The sequence below is a fragment of the Accipiter gentilis genome, chromosome 3 (genome assembly GCF_929443795.1).
Source record: "Accipiter gentilis chromosome 3, bAccGen1.1, whole genome shotgun sequence".
NCBI lineage: Eukaryota > Metazoa > Chordata > Aves > Accipitriformes > Accipitridae > Astur > Astur gentilis.
In genome coordinates, this window is record NC_064882.1 from 19,069,277 (window position 1) to 19,086,297 (window position 17,021).

At 41.4% G+C, this 17,021-nt stretch overlaps 1 protein-coding gene across 2 annotated transcripts in view; it reads right to left on the reverse strand.

The window, feature by feature from the left end:
• CWH43 (cell wall biogenesis 43 C-terminal homolog) overlaps positions 1-3,560 on the reverse strand; it is a 29,295-nt gene extending 25,735 nt beyond the window's left edge. Inside the window, exons 1-2 of one of the 2 annotated variants that reach the window (XM_049835152.1) lie at positions 3,455-3,560; positions 2,490-2,681 (exon numbers count right to left, since the gene is read on the reverse strand). In XM_049835152.1, the coding sequence (XP_049691109.1) occupies positions 2,490-2,681; positions 3,455-3,497 (235 nt within the window). In that variant the 5' untranslated portion in view covers positions 3,498-3,560. The remainder of the gene's footprint in view (positions 1-2,489; positions 2,682-3,454) is intronic. The other variant, XM_049835162.1, reaches the window with a different exon arrangement.
• Between the last annotated feature and the right edge of the window lie 13,461 nt (positions 3,561-17,021).

Genomic DNA, 17,021 nt, shown 5'->3' on the forward strand with positions numbered 1-17,021 from the left:
ATTTCATTGCTGGTTTGTAGGTTTTTGTTTTTGTCTTTTTTTAAATAGAACACAAAATCAAGTAGTATGAAAGGATACAGAAATTAAAACAGAAGTTTTGGAGAAAATAAAGCTTCCTGAAAAGGCAAAAAGAAAATGATGATGAATAATGGAAGAGCCTTTTCCATAAACAGCAAAAAAACCCCAACCCCCTAAATATTCTGGTTTTAGCTAAGCATGAAGAATTTCCAGATTTTTTGATTGTGAAACTGAAGACTGAGTATTTCCAGTGGAATGGGGTGGAGCATGCATGGGGTAGATTGTTCTGCCTGATTTTGTTCAACAAGCCCCAGAGAAAGGCCATGGCCTTTCTGAGAAGAGAAAAAGATGAAAAAGAGAAAGAAGGAAGAAGTGTCTAGGCATAAAGAAGGAAGAAAAGCAGGAAGAACTGAGGAACAAGAGAAACAGCAGCACAGTATGACAGGGCAGAAATAATTTAAAAGACAGAATGAAGTGATGAGAACCAAGTGAAAAGATATATATGGAAAGTCCTAAAACCCAGTGCTGCCTGTGCAATGGCATCTGGATAACTTGAGAATATGCAGTAGGGAGGCACGTAGAGGTACCTTTGACTGCTAAATTCCGTGCTAGAGACAAAGAGAGTGAGGAACATGCTCTTACATCATCCCAATGCTAATGCTTACCGTAGGGCAACAGGTAAGGAGAATACAGAGTAAGTACAGTAGAGCTGGGAGAGAATACGGTGTAGACTTGCCAAGGGGTGGACAATATTAAGAGTGTTTGGGAGATGAAACAGCAGGGGGATATGGTCACTGAGGGAACTGTTCCTGTTCAGGCAGGAATGAAGGTGAGATAATATATGCATATAGCAATGCTCAGGTTAGCCCAGGCTGAGGCTGCATACAGCTTCAGCCTCCCCATGCTTCGAGTCCTTCTATGACCACCTCCATTAACACACCCTTTCCCCAGATTACTACTAAAGGTGCTGGCTTTTTGTTTGTAGTTAGTATCTTCAGGAGCTTGCAATGCAGGTGAAGCAAACAGGCATAAACTAACAGACTTTACACACCATTAAAAGCCTGTCACTGATCTTTACTTAGCAGAACAAAAATTACACACATTTAAGCGATTTCCATCTCTTTTGGTAAAGCGAACTAGTCACCACAGCAAGATGATCTAAAGGACTAAAATAAACATGGCAAATTTTGTATTACTGTGATATCTGAAGGAAGGCAGGGTGCAATCTGAAATGCTTACACTCAGTACTAGTTTCTAAATTAGCAGATCTTGTAGAAAGCAATACACTGAGCACTGCTGCAGGAAGCTGAAGCAGAAGATTCTGTTCACTGAAAAGCTTATTAGAAAAAAAAAACAACAACAAAAAAGTATTAGGATACGATGGAAAGAGTAGAAAAAGAAAAGAACACGGTAAAACTATTCTTCATCTAAACTGACAATGCCAACAAACTGTTCAGTTCTAGCATCTTTCTAGAGATAAAGAATTCTTTTTTTAAAAAATTGTGCAGGCAAAGTAAATAAGATGATCCTGTTCTGTCTTCTTCTAACGGTAAGAGGAAAACTGTATGGAAAGTGATTCTCTGATTATCATCTTGTATTGATAAATGAGGAGCCAGAACTGCTGCTTCTGAAACACATCACTTAGCAGCAGCATTTTCCCTCTACACAGGATGGAGACCCTGGTCTCTTCCAAGTTCATCCAGGTGTTGCAAACTCATTAGCAGTAACTTGCTTCTGAATGTGGCTGTAGCTGCCAAACCTTCTCCCAACAAACTTTCAAAAAATCAACAAAAGGTAAGACTTGCACCAGTTAGCTGAAGACCAAAGAGGGAATCCCAGCAAATCTTGGTTTAGGAAGGAGCATATGGGGTGGGTAGTGAGGCAGCTTTATCTTGAATTTAAAATCAAACTTTCTTCCTCTGCAACTGACAATGAGAGCCATCTCACATTTAGGATGAGACTATAACCCCATCAATATGCTACAGGCATCTAGATATATTTAATTAAAAAAAAATATTCTTAAAAGAAAAAAACGCCTACATTTCCCTCACAGCAGACTGCTTTTATAATAGTCCCAAGCTGTTCTGTAATGTCTCGTCCCTACCCATTGTCACAGACACAGAACTGCTATACAAAAAACACCTGCTCTGCCAATCTCTGTGCAATACTCAAAACATTCTTCCTAGTGGGCATGACTTGCACTAACTTAAAAGCTTCTAGAAATAAAAGTGAAATGAGATTTGTCTTTAATTATGTAGTGCTGGTCTAAAAACCAACACAATGGATGTAAACAATATTCCTCTGACAAAGTCTAAATGCTTGAGGGACAGAAAAGCATGTGCTTGGGAGAACAAGAACTTCTTATTCCTGTCTCTTTTCAGAATCATCTGAAGTTTGAGGCAATTTAGAATGTTTATTCTTATTCCTTGATACCAAGATGAAATCCATAACTCACTACAGTGCATACTTACCAACCATGGTCAGTCTCAGAAGGGCTAGGATGTACTTATTGTTAGCCAACCTCCAAAAAGGGCTAATTATCAAGAATATTGGAGAAAAGAAGGCAACAGCAAAAACTTCTAGACCCGTGAGTGCCAGCGTCTGAAGGGGGAAGTAATAGATCATTGGTGGCAGTGCATGATAAAGAGACCAAGAAATGTAGCCTAAAAAATAAGAAAAAAAAACCAACCCCATTGCATATTTTCAACAGCACGGTTTCCTGGAGATTACTTAAAAATATATCATTTTATCCTTCCAAATGCAGAATATCAAATGTATTTGAAAGTAGCTCAAGTAACAATAGCCACTTTCTGTGAAGAAATACTTGCTATTTCAAGTTAAATAAACACATTTTCCCCAGGAAACAGAACAATGAGAAGAAAACAGCTCTTCCCCCACTCAGACAGCAGCTCCTACTTTGATCTTCAGTGACGGAGCGCTCAGCCTAGGAAAGGGTCAGCGTTCAGAGGGGGAACAACGCTGGCTAAAACAAGTAGTCCACCCACAGCCTCAGGGCTCCCCGAGGACGGACCGGTGGCTAAACGAACTATTCTAGGACATCAGCGCGCCGCTCTCCCCCGAAGACACCTTACCGAGGCACACTAGCACTGCGCTACGATTTTCTACGCGTGTGCGTTGCGGGACAGGCAGCGGCCACCCGAGCCCGCAGCCCCGCGGGTACCGGGCTCTGGTGACCGCCCTCGGCGCCGCGCCGTGCTCGGGGCAGCGCGACACAGCTCCGCGCCCGCTCCCCACACCTGCACCAGCGCTCCGCTGAGAGCGCGCAGTAAGCCCTAGCCTGAGCCAACAGACAAGGCCGGCCGGTGCCGTTAACCGCCGACCGGACCGGACCGGACCGCCGCGGCCCCTCACAGCCTCGCGGCCCCTCAACAGCCTCCCGCCCCCAGCCCCGCCGGCCGGCACCGCCGCCACCTACCCAGGAGGCTCTCCGAGAGAACGGCCTTCCACAGAGGGACCATCGCCTCGCTCGGCGGGGGCTTCGCCCCTCTCGCCCGGAGCCGAGTCCCGAGTGCCCGGCAGGGTGCGGCGCCGCCGCCCCTCCCGCCTCGCGGAGCCCGCCCGGCACGCGGCCGCGGGCGGGCCGGCGCTACAGCGCCGCCTGGCGGAGGGCGGTGAGCTCCGGGCCGGGTCGTGAGGGGGCGGCAGCGGGGAGCCGCTTCCTCGGGATAGCGGCGGGGCGGCCCGGGACTCTGGGGCCGCGCAGCTGTGCGGAGGGGCGGGGAGGAAAGCTGCCGGAGAGGGGCCGTGCGGGGGACGGCTCCGGGCCGCCGCCGTTCGACCCACCGGCCTTGGCCTGCGCGCCGTCGCTGACAGAAATGGCGGCTCCCTGAGGCCTCTGGCTGCCGAGGGTCGAGTTTCCCGTTCGTTCCCGCGCTTTGGGCGGCGAGGGAGGGGAGTGACCCCCTGCCCGGGTGGCTGCGGAGCAGGCTGAGCCCTAGCGAAGCCCCACGGACCCGGTGGCTGTGCGGTGGCGGAGGTGCTGGTGGTGGCACAGCCCACACCATGATGGCACCGTGGCTGAGAGAGGATGGTGCGGTGGGAGATGACTGTGAAGAGATGTTCGGTTCAACCAGGCAGACGTTTCTTGGCGGAGGTCGGCCTGTATGGCCAGAGTTTATTCTTCGCGGCCCTGCACCGAGGAGTGGTGAGTGGGTCTTGCCCCCTCGCTGCTGCCCTACCAAAGGAGCATTTGTCCACTGGATAGTCACACCAGCAAGTAAGGAAAAGAGGCACAAAGGGTTGTCCTTGCATAAGCTGATGGGGAAAAGAGGAGCTGACCCACTTTCTGGTTGTATATAAATAAATGGTTGATAAACTGTTATTACATGGGACTCGGAGGCACGCGTCCAGGTTAGTGCTGCGCTCATCTTAATGAAATGTGTGTTGTTTTATAGCAGAGTAAGGACTTCTGATAAGCAATCCTGTCTGCAAAAAGCACCAAAAGAAGTGTTCGGTTTGCTGAGGTTCATGGCTTGAGGCTTAAGCCACTATGTTTGTTAATTTTAGAAGAAACCCCGAGTTAAAGCAACCCAGCCATGATCACAGCTGCCACGTTCTGATAAAAGGATTATGTAAGCAAAATCTGAATTTTAGAATTTCTTTTTTGGCATGAAAGGTAAATTTGTAACTAAGAACTAAAAAGTCCTTTTGCTGTTGGAATACGTCATCTTCTTAAGTTTTATTAACCTTCATGCGGTACCCTGTGAAACTGCCAGCTCTATCTTCTCATTTCTGTTAAAGCTACTGTCCCATTTTAAATAAATCTTATAATGCGCATTTTCTTTCCCTTGCCTGTGAAACTCCAAATCCACAGGAGTAAACTGTAAACACTTGACACCTATATGACCTATTACTAGCAATAAATTCCTGTCAAAACATTTTTTGAGGGCACAGTACTAAACTAAAGTTTTGTCCCAGTAGTCTCACAATCAAGTTATTAATTTACCCTGCAGTATAATGGGGTTTGGCTAGCTACAAAAACTTTGTTGAATTTTGGCTGTTATTTGAAAACTTACATACGTTTCAAATGTCCACAAAAGAATTGAATCATATGGATGGAAAAGTCAACCTCTCTAGGGGAGGAAGAATGAGACTCATAGGTTTGGTGACCTTCTTTCTCTTTTCTCCAAGTTCCATGTCACTAAAGGCATCTTTCTTTTTCTTCATTTAAGAGAAGTCATACCAGAATAGTCACCAAGTTCACTTATCGCTGGTTTAGGATTATGCAAATGATGACACCTCTTCATCTTGCTGTGGCATGACGCAAATGGAACTTGTAAGATGAGATCCTTGGCCAGGATAAACCCAGAACGTGGCTGCTTTTGTAGCTGCGTAGCAGGAGCGTGAGGCTCACAGGATGTATTCAGCCAATAAATATTTGAAACACTTTTGCAACATTTTTTGTAATTACAGTATCTAGCTTCACAGTTCAGAGGTGGAGTTCCAGTAAAACTAGACTGGAATCACGAATCTGATGTGCTTGTGTGGCTTCCATTAAACTCATAATGCAATGAAAATAATGCAGTTCCTGACGAATTTAGCCATTGTATTCTGGGTACTCTCTCTGAGATTCTTAGTAACTGCTAAGTTTGGCTTCAAATATAACAGTTACATCCCAGTTCTCTCCATAGAGTTGACACACAGATAAGCATTAGAGCAAAAGAGGACAGAGTTTTCAGGTGTAATGTGTTTTGAAGTGAAAACAGACATGTCTTAAATACAAGAGTCAATGCTTACAAGGTGCTTCATTACACATTTATGTGTAGGAATGCCTTTCACTGTATTTTTTTATTCTTGGGGGTGCCACAGGTGTAGCTGATAAAAAATAAAGTAATAGCATTTGATCTATACAAGAATACAATTATGGCAAACCAGCAAAAGCAAGATAGCGTACTACAGTAGGAGTTTCCACTCACAGAAGAAGGAGCATCTTCATTGTAGAACAGTATTTAATATACCCTTAACCTAAGGCAGACATAAAAAATTATCCGAATTTAATAGAAAATAAATTGCAGCCCCACAATTAGTTTGGTATTGACAGGGGTAAACCTCTCTAAAGCTAGTGATTGTAAAAAACAATGCTTTATTTGGGTTCAAACTATAAAACAAGCATGTTTTGAAACCCAGAATAAACTCATGGAATTTAAAAGAACTGTCAGACATCTGGGAGAAGTTGTCCTTGCATATTGCCCAGTAGACATGTGCCTGAAGGGGCATGATTAAGAAGCAGGAGAAAGTGCCAGAGAACTAGAGGAAAAAAAGTGTAAAAGTACAAACACAAATTAGGATTAAGAAAGCAACTCTGGAAAAAAGCTGGGATGGGTGAGTTTACAGTTTGGCATCTCCCACAGTCGCAGTGGAAATACAAAGACTTGCAGGTCATTAGATGCCTATTCTGTTTGCACAACAGTGTAAAGCTTCTTAATCATTACCTTTATACCTGTTATGCAAAACTCTACATGCATATTCATATTCAACATTAATTTGGTTGCAATTTTCTCAAGGTTACACTATGTTGGCTACAAAATACTGTTCATTTTGTTACACTTGGGCTGAAGTGTAACCTCATTTCTTGTAAATTAGCCCTAAAAGACAGGACTAATAAACACTGAGACTCGCTAAAGACCTTTTTCAATAAAATGTTCTGTGGGACATGGCATGAACGTTGCCCCAGAGTAATTCCAGTAATGTACTCTGTATAATAGGTCTTGATTCATTTCCATATGTATTAGAAATGGCAGGTAGAATCAAGTCTGATTACAGGATCTAAGCACCTATAGCCCTGGTGAAGTCGGCTAGTGTTGCAGGTCTTTACTATAGAAAAGAAATTACATGTATAGCTGTGCAGCCTAAGAGAAGAGAAAACTCTGTGGCCATTTTACTGGCTTCTTCACACTGGAAGTGGAAATCCTAAACCTTGAACATCTGATAATTGTCAGCCATTCATTTCTACTAAAAGATAGGCCAGACCAAGTGTAAAATAGAAATAAGTACATCCAAGAATCAGCCAGGACATAGAAAACTATTATATGATTTCTTATACCTAGTGAGGACAGTTTAATGTTTTACTCAGAAGTATGTTGACTACTTCCTGCTGTGATTTTTGATGTGTTTTCATTCACCCTTAACCCCTACTCCCACTAGCATGACAACAATGCCCTACAGTGTAATTCTATGCGGTTTTCCATGCTCTAAATGTTTTTATTACTGATACATTTTTGTAACCGCACTATGCTTCCATTACTCCAGGTCTTTGTTTCTCAGGGAATTTTTAAGCAATTAACAGTCTTTGTGATTTTATAATGGACAAACAAACCACATTTATCATACTTGGTAATAGTTCCTCCTTCTCTCGTGTGCTGTATGCATACATGGAGTGTTTCTGTTAAATACACACACTGGCAAGGTTTTGCCTTTGGTGAACGTAGTGAACCTCAAAATCCTGGCAACTCTGCAGCGTTTTCTAAAAGGTTCTTCAGACAAGCAGCCAGAGCCTGTAAACCTTCCCCGAGTTTGTGAAGTCTCTGGTCCTTGACCTCCTTCTGCTCTGACAACAGAAAATTCCTCAGCCAAGCATTTGACTCCATATTGGTTGTTTTCTTTTTGGTATCTCTCGTTTCTTTCTTTGATGTGTAAGGTTGATTTTGTTCTGGGAGGGGTAAGGATCTTTCTTTTGCTTTGTGTTTATTATTCTGAAGCGCTAACTTTTATTGGTTTCTGTCTATCAACTTCTCTCCACTTTTATAGCTCTGAAGTACTTTCAGGTGAATCTTAAAGAGTGTTTGAGGAATGTACTCAACTGTGATAACCAACTTTACCTTTAAAGCTAAAATTAAAAAGAAGTCTAACCTGATTTTTAATAGGCACTTTGGCACAAGAAGGTGCAACAATCCAAGCAACCACTATCCTTGGGCACACATATGCCCTATGAGGAAATTGTCATTCCAGTGCTCTTTGATTTTATGACCAGTTTAAGGGGAACCAGCTAGGAAATTAGTGGTTATTAGGGACTTGCCCCAGATGGGATTTTCTTGTGTATTCTTTTTTTCAGAATGGCATGTAGCCAGTGTCTGTTAAATAGTTTTTATGTGTGATTTCAAGACTACTCCTTAGATCACAGGAGGTACTAGTTACACTTTTAAGAGCTGTTTTAGGACATCATTCTTGTCAAAACTCCATGTGAAGAGCACATTTTGCAGCAGAAAAGCCCAATGGTCTGGTTTGGCTGGCAAGAGTGAGAGAATACTCTGGGCAAAGTGTAAAAGGAACTAGGCCTTATTGTTTTAAGACTATTCATATTAGACATATAACTAATGATTAGAAATTGGTTTAGATATGATTAATAGAATGCAGGTGCTTATAAAACAATATCTATGAGCTGCTTAATTGTTCTATGAGACTCCCTCTTCATGGCTGGCTTAAAATCCAGTCAAGCTGAATCAACAGAGGAAGGATCATACATCTTAGACCCAAGACATGGGAGTTAGTGATTAACTTTAGAACAAGATAAATTAATGTATTAACCTGAGTAGTTTTTTTTAGAAATTCATAGGTACCTTTCAAGTGTAAGAAGATAAGTGATGATGGTGACCGGAGACCTTCTGCCTATGACCACCAATCTCAGAAGAACCAAGACATGAGAATGGAGAATGGATGAGATAAGATGATGAATGATAACAATATGAGAACAGAAAAGCGGCTGGAAAATGACAGAGGCTTTGGATTGGGACAGTGGGTGGCAAAAGGGTATATAAGGTTTGGAAACTTTTGAAAGTGTGCCATTCACTGTGGTGGTGGCCCAACTCTGAGTTGTTAATAAAGCAAACCTAGAGAAACCCACGTCTGAAAATTCTTTAACAGAATTGGCGACCCAGATGGGACTCTAGGACACAAAAGAGAAAGAGAGCAACTGGATATTTCTCTGGACAAACCCGTTACCAGTACTCAATTGCCAGCTAATCAGGTGAGTTCACCTACGACACTTGGGCACGGGTAGTTCCAGACAAAAGTTATCCTGGGAAACTCTTGTATTTAAACTTGCAAAAAATCAGTTAAGAAAAATGGGGTTAGCACCCAGCGTTGAAAGGGGATGCCCCTTGCTGAGGTTTTGGAAAATTGGAAAAAGATACCCTTGGCACAGACACTGCAAAAAAAGAAATTGATAATATTGTGCCAAGAGGAATGGCCATTCCTGATGAGAAATAGAGGGGGAGGGCCAATGGATGAGTGGCCTCCTAAGGGAATATTTAAATCCCATAAGCAAAATTTTGGAGAATGAATTTGGAAGACTCTGGAAGTCAAGATATTGATTATTGGTATATTTGGTATAATTGGGCACAACAAAGGAGAAAAACTCCCTTGTTGAAAATGAGGAAAAGTTTACTTCCCTTGGCCCCTGAGGCTGAGGAAACTGAGCTTTTCTCAAAAGGTGCTGGCATGTATCCAATGCGTTTGGATTACATCCCAAACCCGAGAGCAGGACCGGGTGCACCTGCTGAAGTTTCTCCAGTAACTGCAATAATGAGGCATGAACCTTGGAAGCAAGGTGATTCAGTAGCCCGGCAATCAAAGGTTCAGCCTCAGCTGCGTGATGATGCTGAAAAATGTGCTCAGTTGCTATTGGGAATTGTCACTGATTATACCCCCAACTGGAATGATATGAGGACTCCGCTGCGAGAATTATTTCAGGCAGAGGAAAGAGAAAAGATTTTCCAAAAGGATAGAGAAATTACTCAGAGAGGCTAGGGGTTAAACCCATGGCCTGAACAAGATCCACAGTGGAATCTTACAACCACAGAAGGAGCTAGGGCTCATCAAGCTGCCATTCAACAATTAATAGAAGCAGTTCGCCAAGCTAGCGAGAGAGTAACTAATTGGAAAAAGGTTCTAGAATGCCGGCAGAAACCTGATGAACATCCAAGTGATTACTGGGGATGATTGAAAGCAACTTTGATGAAATATGGGGGCATGACCCGTGACAATTTCCAGGAGCCTTTAGCTATTAGTGTTTTTGTAGATCAGTCTGCTCCAGACATAAGTAAATATTTTAGGAAACATATGCCAGGCTGGCAGGGTGAGACATTAGCTAAAATTCTAAGTATTGTTGCCTTTGTTTTTGATGGAACAGCTGAAGAGAAACAAAAACAGGAAGAGGAGAAATTAAAACGAGAATGGAAAGAGAGAGAAATTGGATTGTTAGCTGCAGCAATTACTCAGAATTTTAACCCACGAATGAGAGGTCGGGGATTCACTTGGGGAAGATTTAGGGGAAGAGGGGCACAAGGTACAGCCCCTCCTGTTTCTCAATACGCTAACTCTTGTTAGCGTGGAATTGTGGAAATTTAGGACACAGACAAAGAGAGTGCCCACTGAGACCTGTGGCAACCTGAGGAGGATTCCTACCTGACAGACCACCACAACCTCATTCGCAGTAAAGAATGGCAGTCCTCTTCTCTGGGAACTAAAAAAGGAACAATGGGAGCTGTCGGAATCAAGGTAGATGAGCGCGGTCCGATTTCTGCAAAGGTAAACGGTATTCTTGTTACTTTCCTAGTAGATACGGGAGCGACATTGTCTTTGTTAAATTTCGAAGTCCCCCAGATGTCAAATGAAACTGTGACAGTACAGGGGGTGGTAGGGGAAGAGATAAAATACTTGTCTACTCCTCTGCCAGTAGTTTTGAATGGAAAATTAGTTTGGGGAAGATTTGTAATTTCTCCAAACTCTCACGTTTCCCTGCTGGGACAAGACCTTTTGCAGGAATTTGGTACATTTATCTCTTTGGCATCTACAGGAATCCAATTAATTATAATGGGTTCTGAAGTAATTGAATTTAAAGAACAAAAACATAGTGATTCAAAAATACCACCTGAATTAGCTGGAGTTCCCAGAGAACTTTGGAGTACATCAGGAGATGAAGTAGGATTATTGAAATCTGCTGAACCAGTTGTGATAAAAACAAAAGGAGGGACTCCTCCTTCAATTCGGCAATATCCAATTATAAATGAAGCCATTCCCAGCATTGAAAAACAAATTGTGCATTTTTTGGAAAAGGAGATTTTGAGAGAGTGTCGTAGTCCCTATAATACCCCAATTTTGCCAGTAAGTAAACATAGGATAGATAAGGATGGAGATCCTGAATATAGATTTGTTCAAGATTTAGGAGTAGTAAATGAGCATGTAATTGCCCCACACTCTGTGGTACCAGACCCTAGTTTGATTTTAACCCAGATACCAGTATGGGCGCAGTATTTTACAGTGCTTAATCTTACTGGAGCTTTCTTTAGTATTCCAATTGCTGAAGAAAGCCAACCAATTTTTGCTTTCACTTGGCAAGGGAAGCAACTTACTTGGACTAGGTTACCACAAGGCTTTACTAGTTCACCAACAATTTTTTCCCAGATTCTGAAAAATTATTTACAAGACTTAGTTTCTCCAAGAAAATCTGTCCTGGTGCAATATGTTGATGATTTGTTATTGGCAAGTAAAACTGAGAATGATTGTATTCGAGATACTGAATATCTGTGTATTCAACTTGTTAAAAAAGGACACCGTGCATCTCCATCTAAATTGCAGTTTTGCAAACAACAAGTAAAATATTTAGGATTTATATTAAAGCCCGGAGTACGAGAAGCGGACCCTGAAAGAGTCCAAGCAATTCAAGAAATACCGAGACCAGTGACAAAAAAACAGTTGAGAGGATTCTTGGGACAGGTAGGATTTTGCCATCCTTGGATCCCGGGATTCAGTGAAATAGCTAAACCTTTGCATGAAGCAACCTGAAATGAGGAAATAGAACCAGTCGCTTGGGGCACTGAGAGGGAGAAAGCCTTTTGTACTTTAAAGGCTGCACTCTTATCTGCCCCAGCGTTAGGGCTTCCTGATTATTCAAAACCTTTTAGATTATATTGTGATGAAGCAAAAGGGGTTGCAAAGGGAGTGTTAGTACAAGCTTTAGGACCGCATGAGAGACCTGTTGCTTATTTTTCTTCTACATTAGATCCAGTGACTAAAGGAACTCCCTTTTGTATTAGAGCAATAGCAGCTGCAGCTGAAATGGTTGAGGAAACCAGAACAATTGTTTTAGGTCATCCACTAACTCTTTGTGTACCTCACAAGGTAGAAATTTTGTTAAAGCAATATGCGGAGAAAGCTTTGTCTCCGCAACGAGCATATAGATATGAAATAATTCTTTTATTGGCTGATAATTTGAAACTGGAGAGGTGCAACACTCTAAACCCTGCAACTTTAATGCCTTTCCCTTGTGATGAAGAAAAGGATAACCATAATTTTGCTAATCTCATAAAAGAAACCAGCAAGAAGCAAGATGACCTGAGAGATCAACCTTTAGATAACCCTGACTTGAACCTCTTCACGGATGGCTCATCTTACTATAAAGAAGGCCGAAGATGTACCGGTTTTGCTGTCACCACAGAAACACAGGTACTGCTGGCAGGATCTTTGCCTGCGCTTTTGGGTACATAAGGGGCAGAAATAGTTGCTCTTACTGAAGCTGCAAAGTATGCAATTGGAGTCAGAGTTAACATTTATACAGACTCTAAATATGCCTTTGGTGTATGCCATGCTACGGGGACTTTATGGAAGGAAAGGGGTTTTCTGACTTTGGCAGGAAAGACTGTTGCTCATGGACAACAGATCAAAGACCTTTTAGAAGCAATCCAATTGCCCTCTGAGATATCTGTGATTTATATAAAGGCAGACACACAGAGACAAGACGTGGTCACAAAAGGGAATTCTCTAGCTGACCAAGCCGCTAGTGCAGCAGCATGACAGGTCGTGTCCGTTATGTCTCTGTCACAACATGAAATAACATTGGAGCTCCCAGACATGAATAAGCTGTATGAAGACCTCCCAGAGGAAGAAGAACAGCAATGGACTCGGTTGGGAGCCCAGCAATGAGAAGAGCAGTGGATTCTGAACAACAAACCTCTCCTTCCAAAAAGGTATTTATTGCCGATAACACGGTAGCATCATGAAAGGACTCATGGGGGACCAGAGAGCCTAGTGCTCCGAATTCAGAGACTTTGGGCAGCCCCGGGAATTTACGCAGCAGCAAAAAGAATTTGTGAAGGATGTAAGCTTTGCAGACAATATGCTTCAGCGCAAATTAAACCTCCCAGTGTGAAAAGACCACCAGCCACCTTTCCTTTTCAAAAACTCCAAATCGATTATGCAGATATGCAAAAAACAATGGGGTACTCTTGCATGTTAGTGATTGTTGATCAGTTATCAGGATGGGTGGAGGCTTTCCCAACCAGGAAAAATGACTCAAAGGCAGTAGTCTTATTGAAAGAGATCATTCCAAGGTATGGGGTTCCTGAAGTAATTGATTCAGATCGAGGGAGTCATTTTACAGCTGCTATTCTGATACAGATTTATAATTCTTTAGGAATTTTTCATAAACTTCATATTCCACATCACCCTGAATCATCTGGACAGGTAGAACGAATTAATAGAACATTAAAGGAAAAGTTAGTGAAAGTATGTAAACAAACTGGTTTGAAATGGCCTGAGGCTCTAAATTTGGTTTTGTGGGATATTAGAAATACTCTGAGGCAACCAATTGGAGTTTCTCCAGCTGGGATCCTTTTTGGGAGAATACTTGCTGTTCCAGGTACATATGTGCCAGCAAAAACTAGCCTTCTGGATGGAGATGAACAGGTAACACAATACCTTTTGTATTTACAAAATTCTTTCTTTCAAATGCGTAACCATGCTTATTGGTACCAGGGAATAAGCCCTGAAATTCAAGTTCATGATATACAACCAGGGGACAAAGTTTATATAAAGAATTTCGAAAGAAAGAACAGATTTGAACCAAAATGGGAAGGACCTTATACTGTCTTACTAACTTCTTTTTATGCCATTAAGGTATCGGGGAAAGAAAATTGGATTCATCACTCACATGCCCGCAAAGAATCTGAAGTGTGATGGACAATTGTAAAGTATCACTCCTTTTTGTACTTGTTTGTATTTTACCCTGGAGTGACACCTTGTGGACAAAATTTGCATTGCGCTATCGAGATGCCCGTACCAATAGAACTGTTATTATATATAGTGATTGTTCTTCTCAACTTTCGGGCCAAATTACAGGTTTACAGGGAAAGCCTGGACAGGTCATTTTTTCAGGTAGTTATCCGAATACCGTACAGAGAGGCCCTATTTATCCGCTGTTCAATTCTCTCGAATTCTGTGTCAATGTTAATAGTATATTTGACAATTTGTGGGACACTTGACCCAACAACTATGGCTTTCTTAAAAGGCGGTGGGGATATGGCATTCCAAGAACTTATCCTGTATATCATATTCACCTTCAAGAACCAACATGGGGGAATTGGGACAAGGTGCTTTGACCATCAAATGTGGAAAATTTATGATAATAGAGACTGGTGCTGTCATCGATTCTATTTATCAAGCAATCGATTTACTTTTAAATTCAGGATTGTAATAATCAAATGGAGACTTGATTTTAGGAGGAATTTCTGGCACCATCATATGGGTTATCTCCATTCATATCATAACATGTCATCTCTGAATGTGTCAAAACAGTTTGTGCGGAAACCTAGGGATGTTCACCAAGTAGAAAATGCCTGGACCAATAATACGCATGTGTCACTGATGACATCTTCTACAGATAATCTAAATTTAGGTGAATGTTGGATTTGTGTTGCTCTACCAAAAACAGTGAATCAAGGATTTCAATTAGTAGGAATTCCGATTCCTAGAAGTGCAAATTGGAAAAAGTACTGGTTTAACACTACTTTCTCTGAATCTTATGAAGAACAAATTTGGGAAATTAAAGTATCAAATTCAGGAGACTGTTCACAAGTCCGTTGTGTACAGAGATGTTATCCCCCAAGTGTTGATAACCAAAGCTTATGCAAAAATCACTCCTTTGTGGGAAATTGGACCCAATACCAAAACCTGACTTCTATTATCTCAGGATTACATTTAAGTTGGCGAGCACCTGAGGACTTGGGTATTTTTTGGTTATGTGGAAACAAAACTTACAAAGCTCTGCCTCCAATTTGGGGAGGAATTTGTACCCTAGGAGTTATGTCTACAGATTTAGAAATTCATCCAAAAACTGTCTCAAGTGCAACATGGCATGGAACCTTTTTAACTCGAATTCGAAGAACACTAAATACCTTGATTGAAAGGTCAACAGGATTTAATTAATGTTAGATAGCTGATTCTGGCTCTCGGAGTAAGTGAATTAGAGAAAGCAGTGTTAAATGTCTCTGGGGAAATTGAAAAAAATAGCAAATTCAACTGCACATGGACTTTCTGCTCTCCAGAAAGAGGTAACTGAACTTTCAAAAATGACTATCTAAAACCGAATGGCCTTAAACATGATTCTGGCTTCACAAGGTGGAGTTTGTACTGTCTTAAATACCAGCTGCTGTATGTATACTGATTGATTAGGAGAATTAATGACAGATGTCCAAAAAATTTGGGACGTTAGTGCCACGATGCAACAAATTCAAAGAGATGATTTTCTGGGGATTTTCTGATACCTTTTCTTGGTTAACATCTTGGTTTCCAAATTTGGCCACTTGGGTGAAAAAGTTAATTGTAATAGTACTTGTCATTATAATCATGGTAGTATGTGTGATTGTGTTGTTTCAATGCTGTATAAGTTGTAGCTCTAAGATAATACAGAAGATAGAAAAGAAAATGTGGAGTTACCAATAGGATCGCAGGAGTGCGATGAAAAACAAAAGGAGGGAATTGTAAAAGGGACTAGGCCTTAAGCCTTATTGTTTTAAGACTATTCATATTAGACATGTAACTAATGATTAGAAATTGGTTTAGATATGATTAATAGAATGCAGGTGCTTATAAAACAATATCTATGAGCTGCTTAATTGTTCTACGAGACTCCCTCTTCATGGCTGGCTTAAAATCCAGTCAAGCTGAATCAACAGAGGAAGGATCATACATCTTAGACCCAAGACATGGGAGTTAGTGATTAACTTTAGAACAAGATAAATTAATGTATTAACCTGAGTAGGTTTTTTAGAAATTCATAGGTACCTTTCAAGTGTAAGAAGATAAGTGATGATGGTGACCACCAATCTCAGAAGAACCAAGACATGAGAATGGAGAATGGATGAGATAAGATGATGAATGATAACAATATGAGAACAGAAAAGTGGCTGGAAAATGACAGAGGCTTTGGATTGGGACAGTGGGTGGCAAAAGGGTATATAAGGTTTGGAAACTTTTGGAAGTGTGCCATTCACTGCGGTGGTGACCCAACTCTGAGTTGTTAATAAAGCAAACCTAGAGAAACCCATGTTTGAAAATTCTTTAACACAAAGGGGCTTCAAGCAGCCAAGACTTCTGGAAGTTGAAAGCCTTTCTGGACTTAAGAAAATTAACTATGGCTTATGTCATGTTTATTATGAAATACAGACACCAAGGTCATGCAAGAGGAGGAAGTATAATGGTGATCTCACAAGTTACTTGTTACATGATAAGCACTGAAGTGTCACATCACCATTTAGGATACCCTTCTAAAAACTACTCTGTCTCACTGTAGAAATAACCCAAACAAAACAAAAGCTGAGACAGTTTTTATTAAAGATAAAATGCAAACCAGAAGTCAGGTTTACGTGTTTTGTTTTAGAAAGCTTATTATTAAAGAAAGCCATTGCATTTCTCATTTCAGATAAAGTGGGCAATTTTTTTTCAATGTTCCTAGGGGAACAACATCACCCCACCCCACCCCGAACTGCCATTTTCAGCATAACTTTTTCTTGAAAGGTTATTTTTGATTGATGAAAGTATTTGTTTAATTTCCTTCTTGTTAATATTGACACTGCAATGCATTGATTTACTTACATAAGCATCGTGGTATTAGAATCAAAGTAGATAAGCGGCGCTTTTCATTGCAAAATGGTCAAAATGGAGTTTGTCCCTTCGTTTTTAAAGAACCAGATTTCATTAAGTTTCCACAA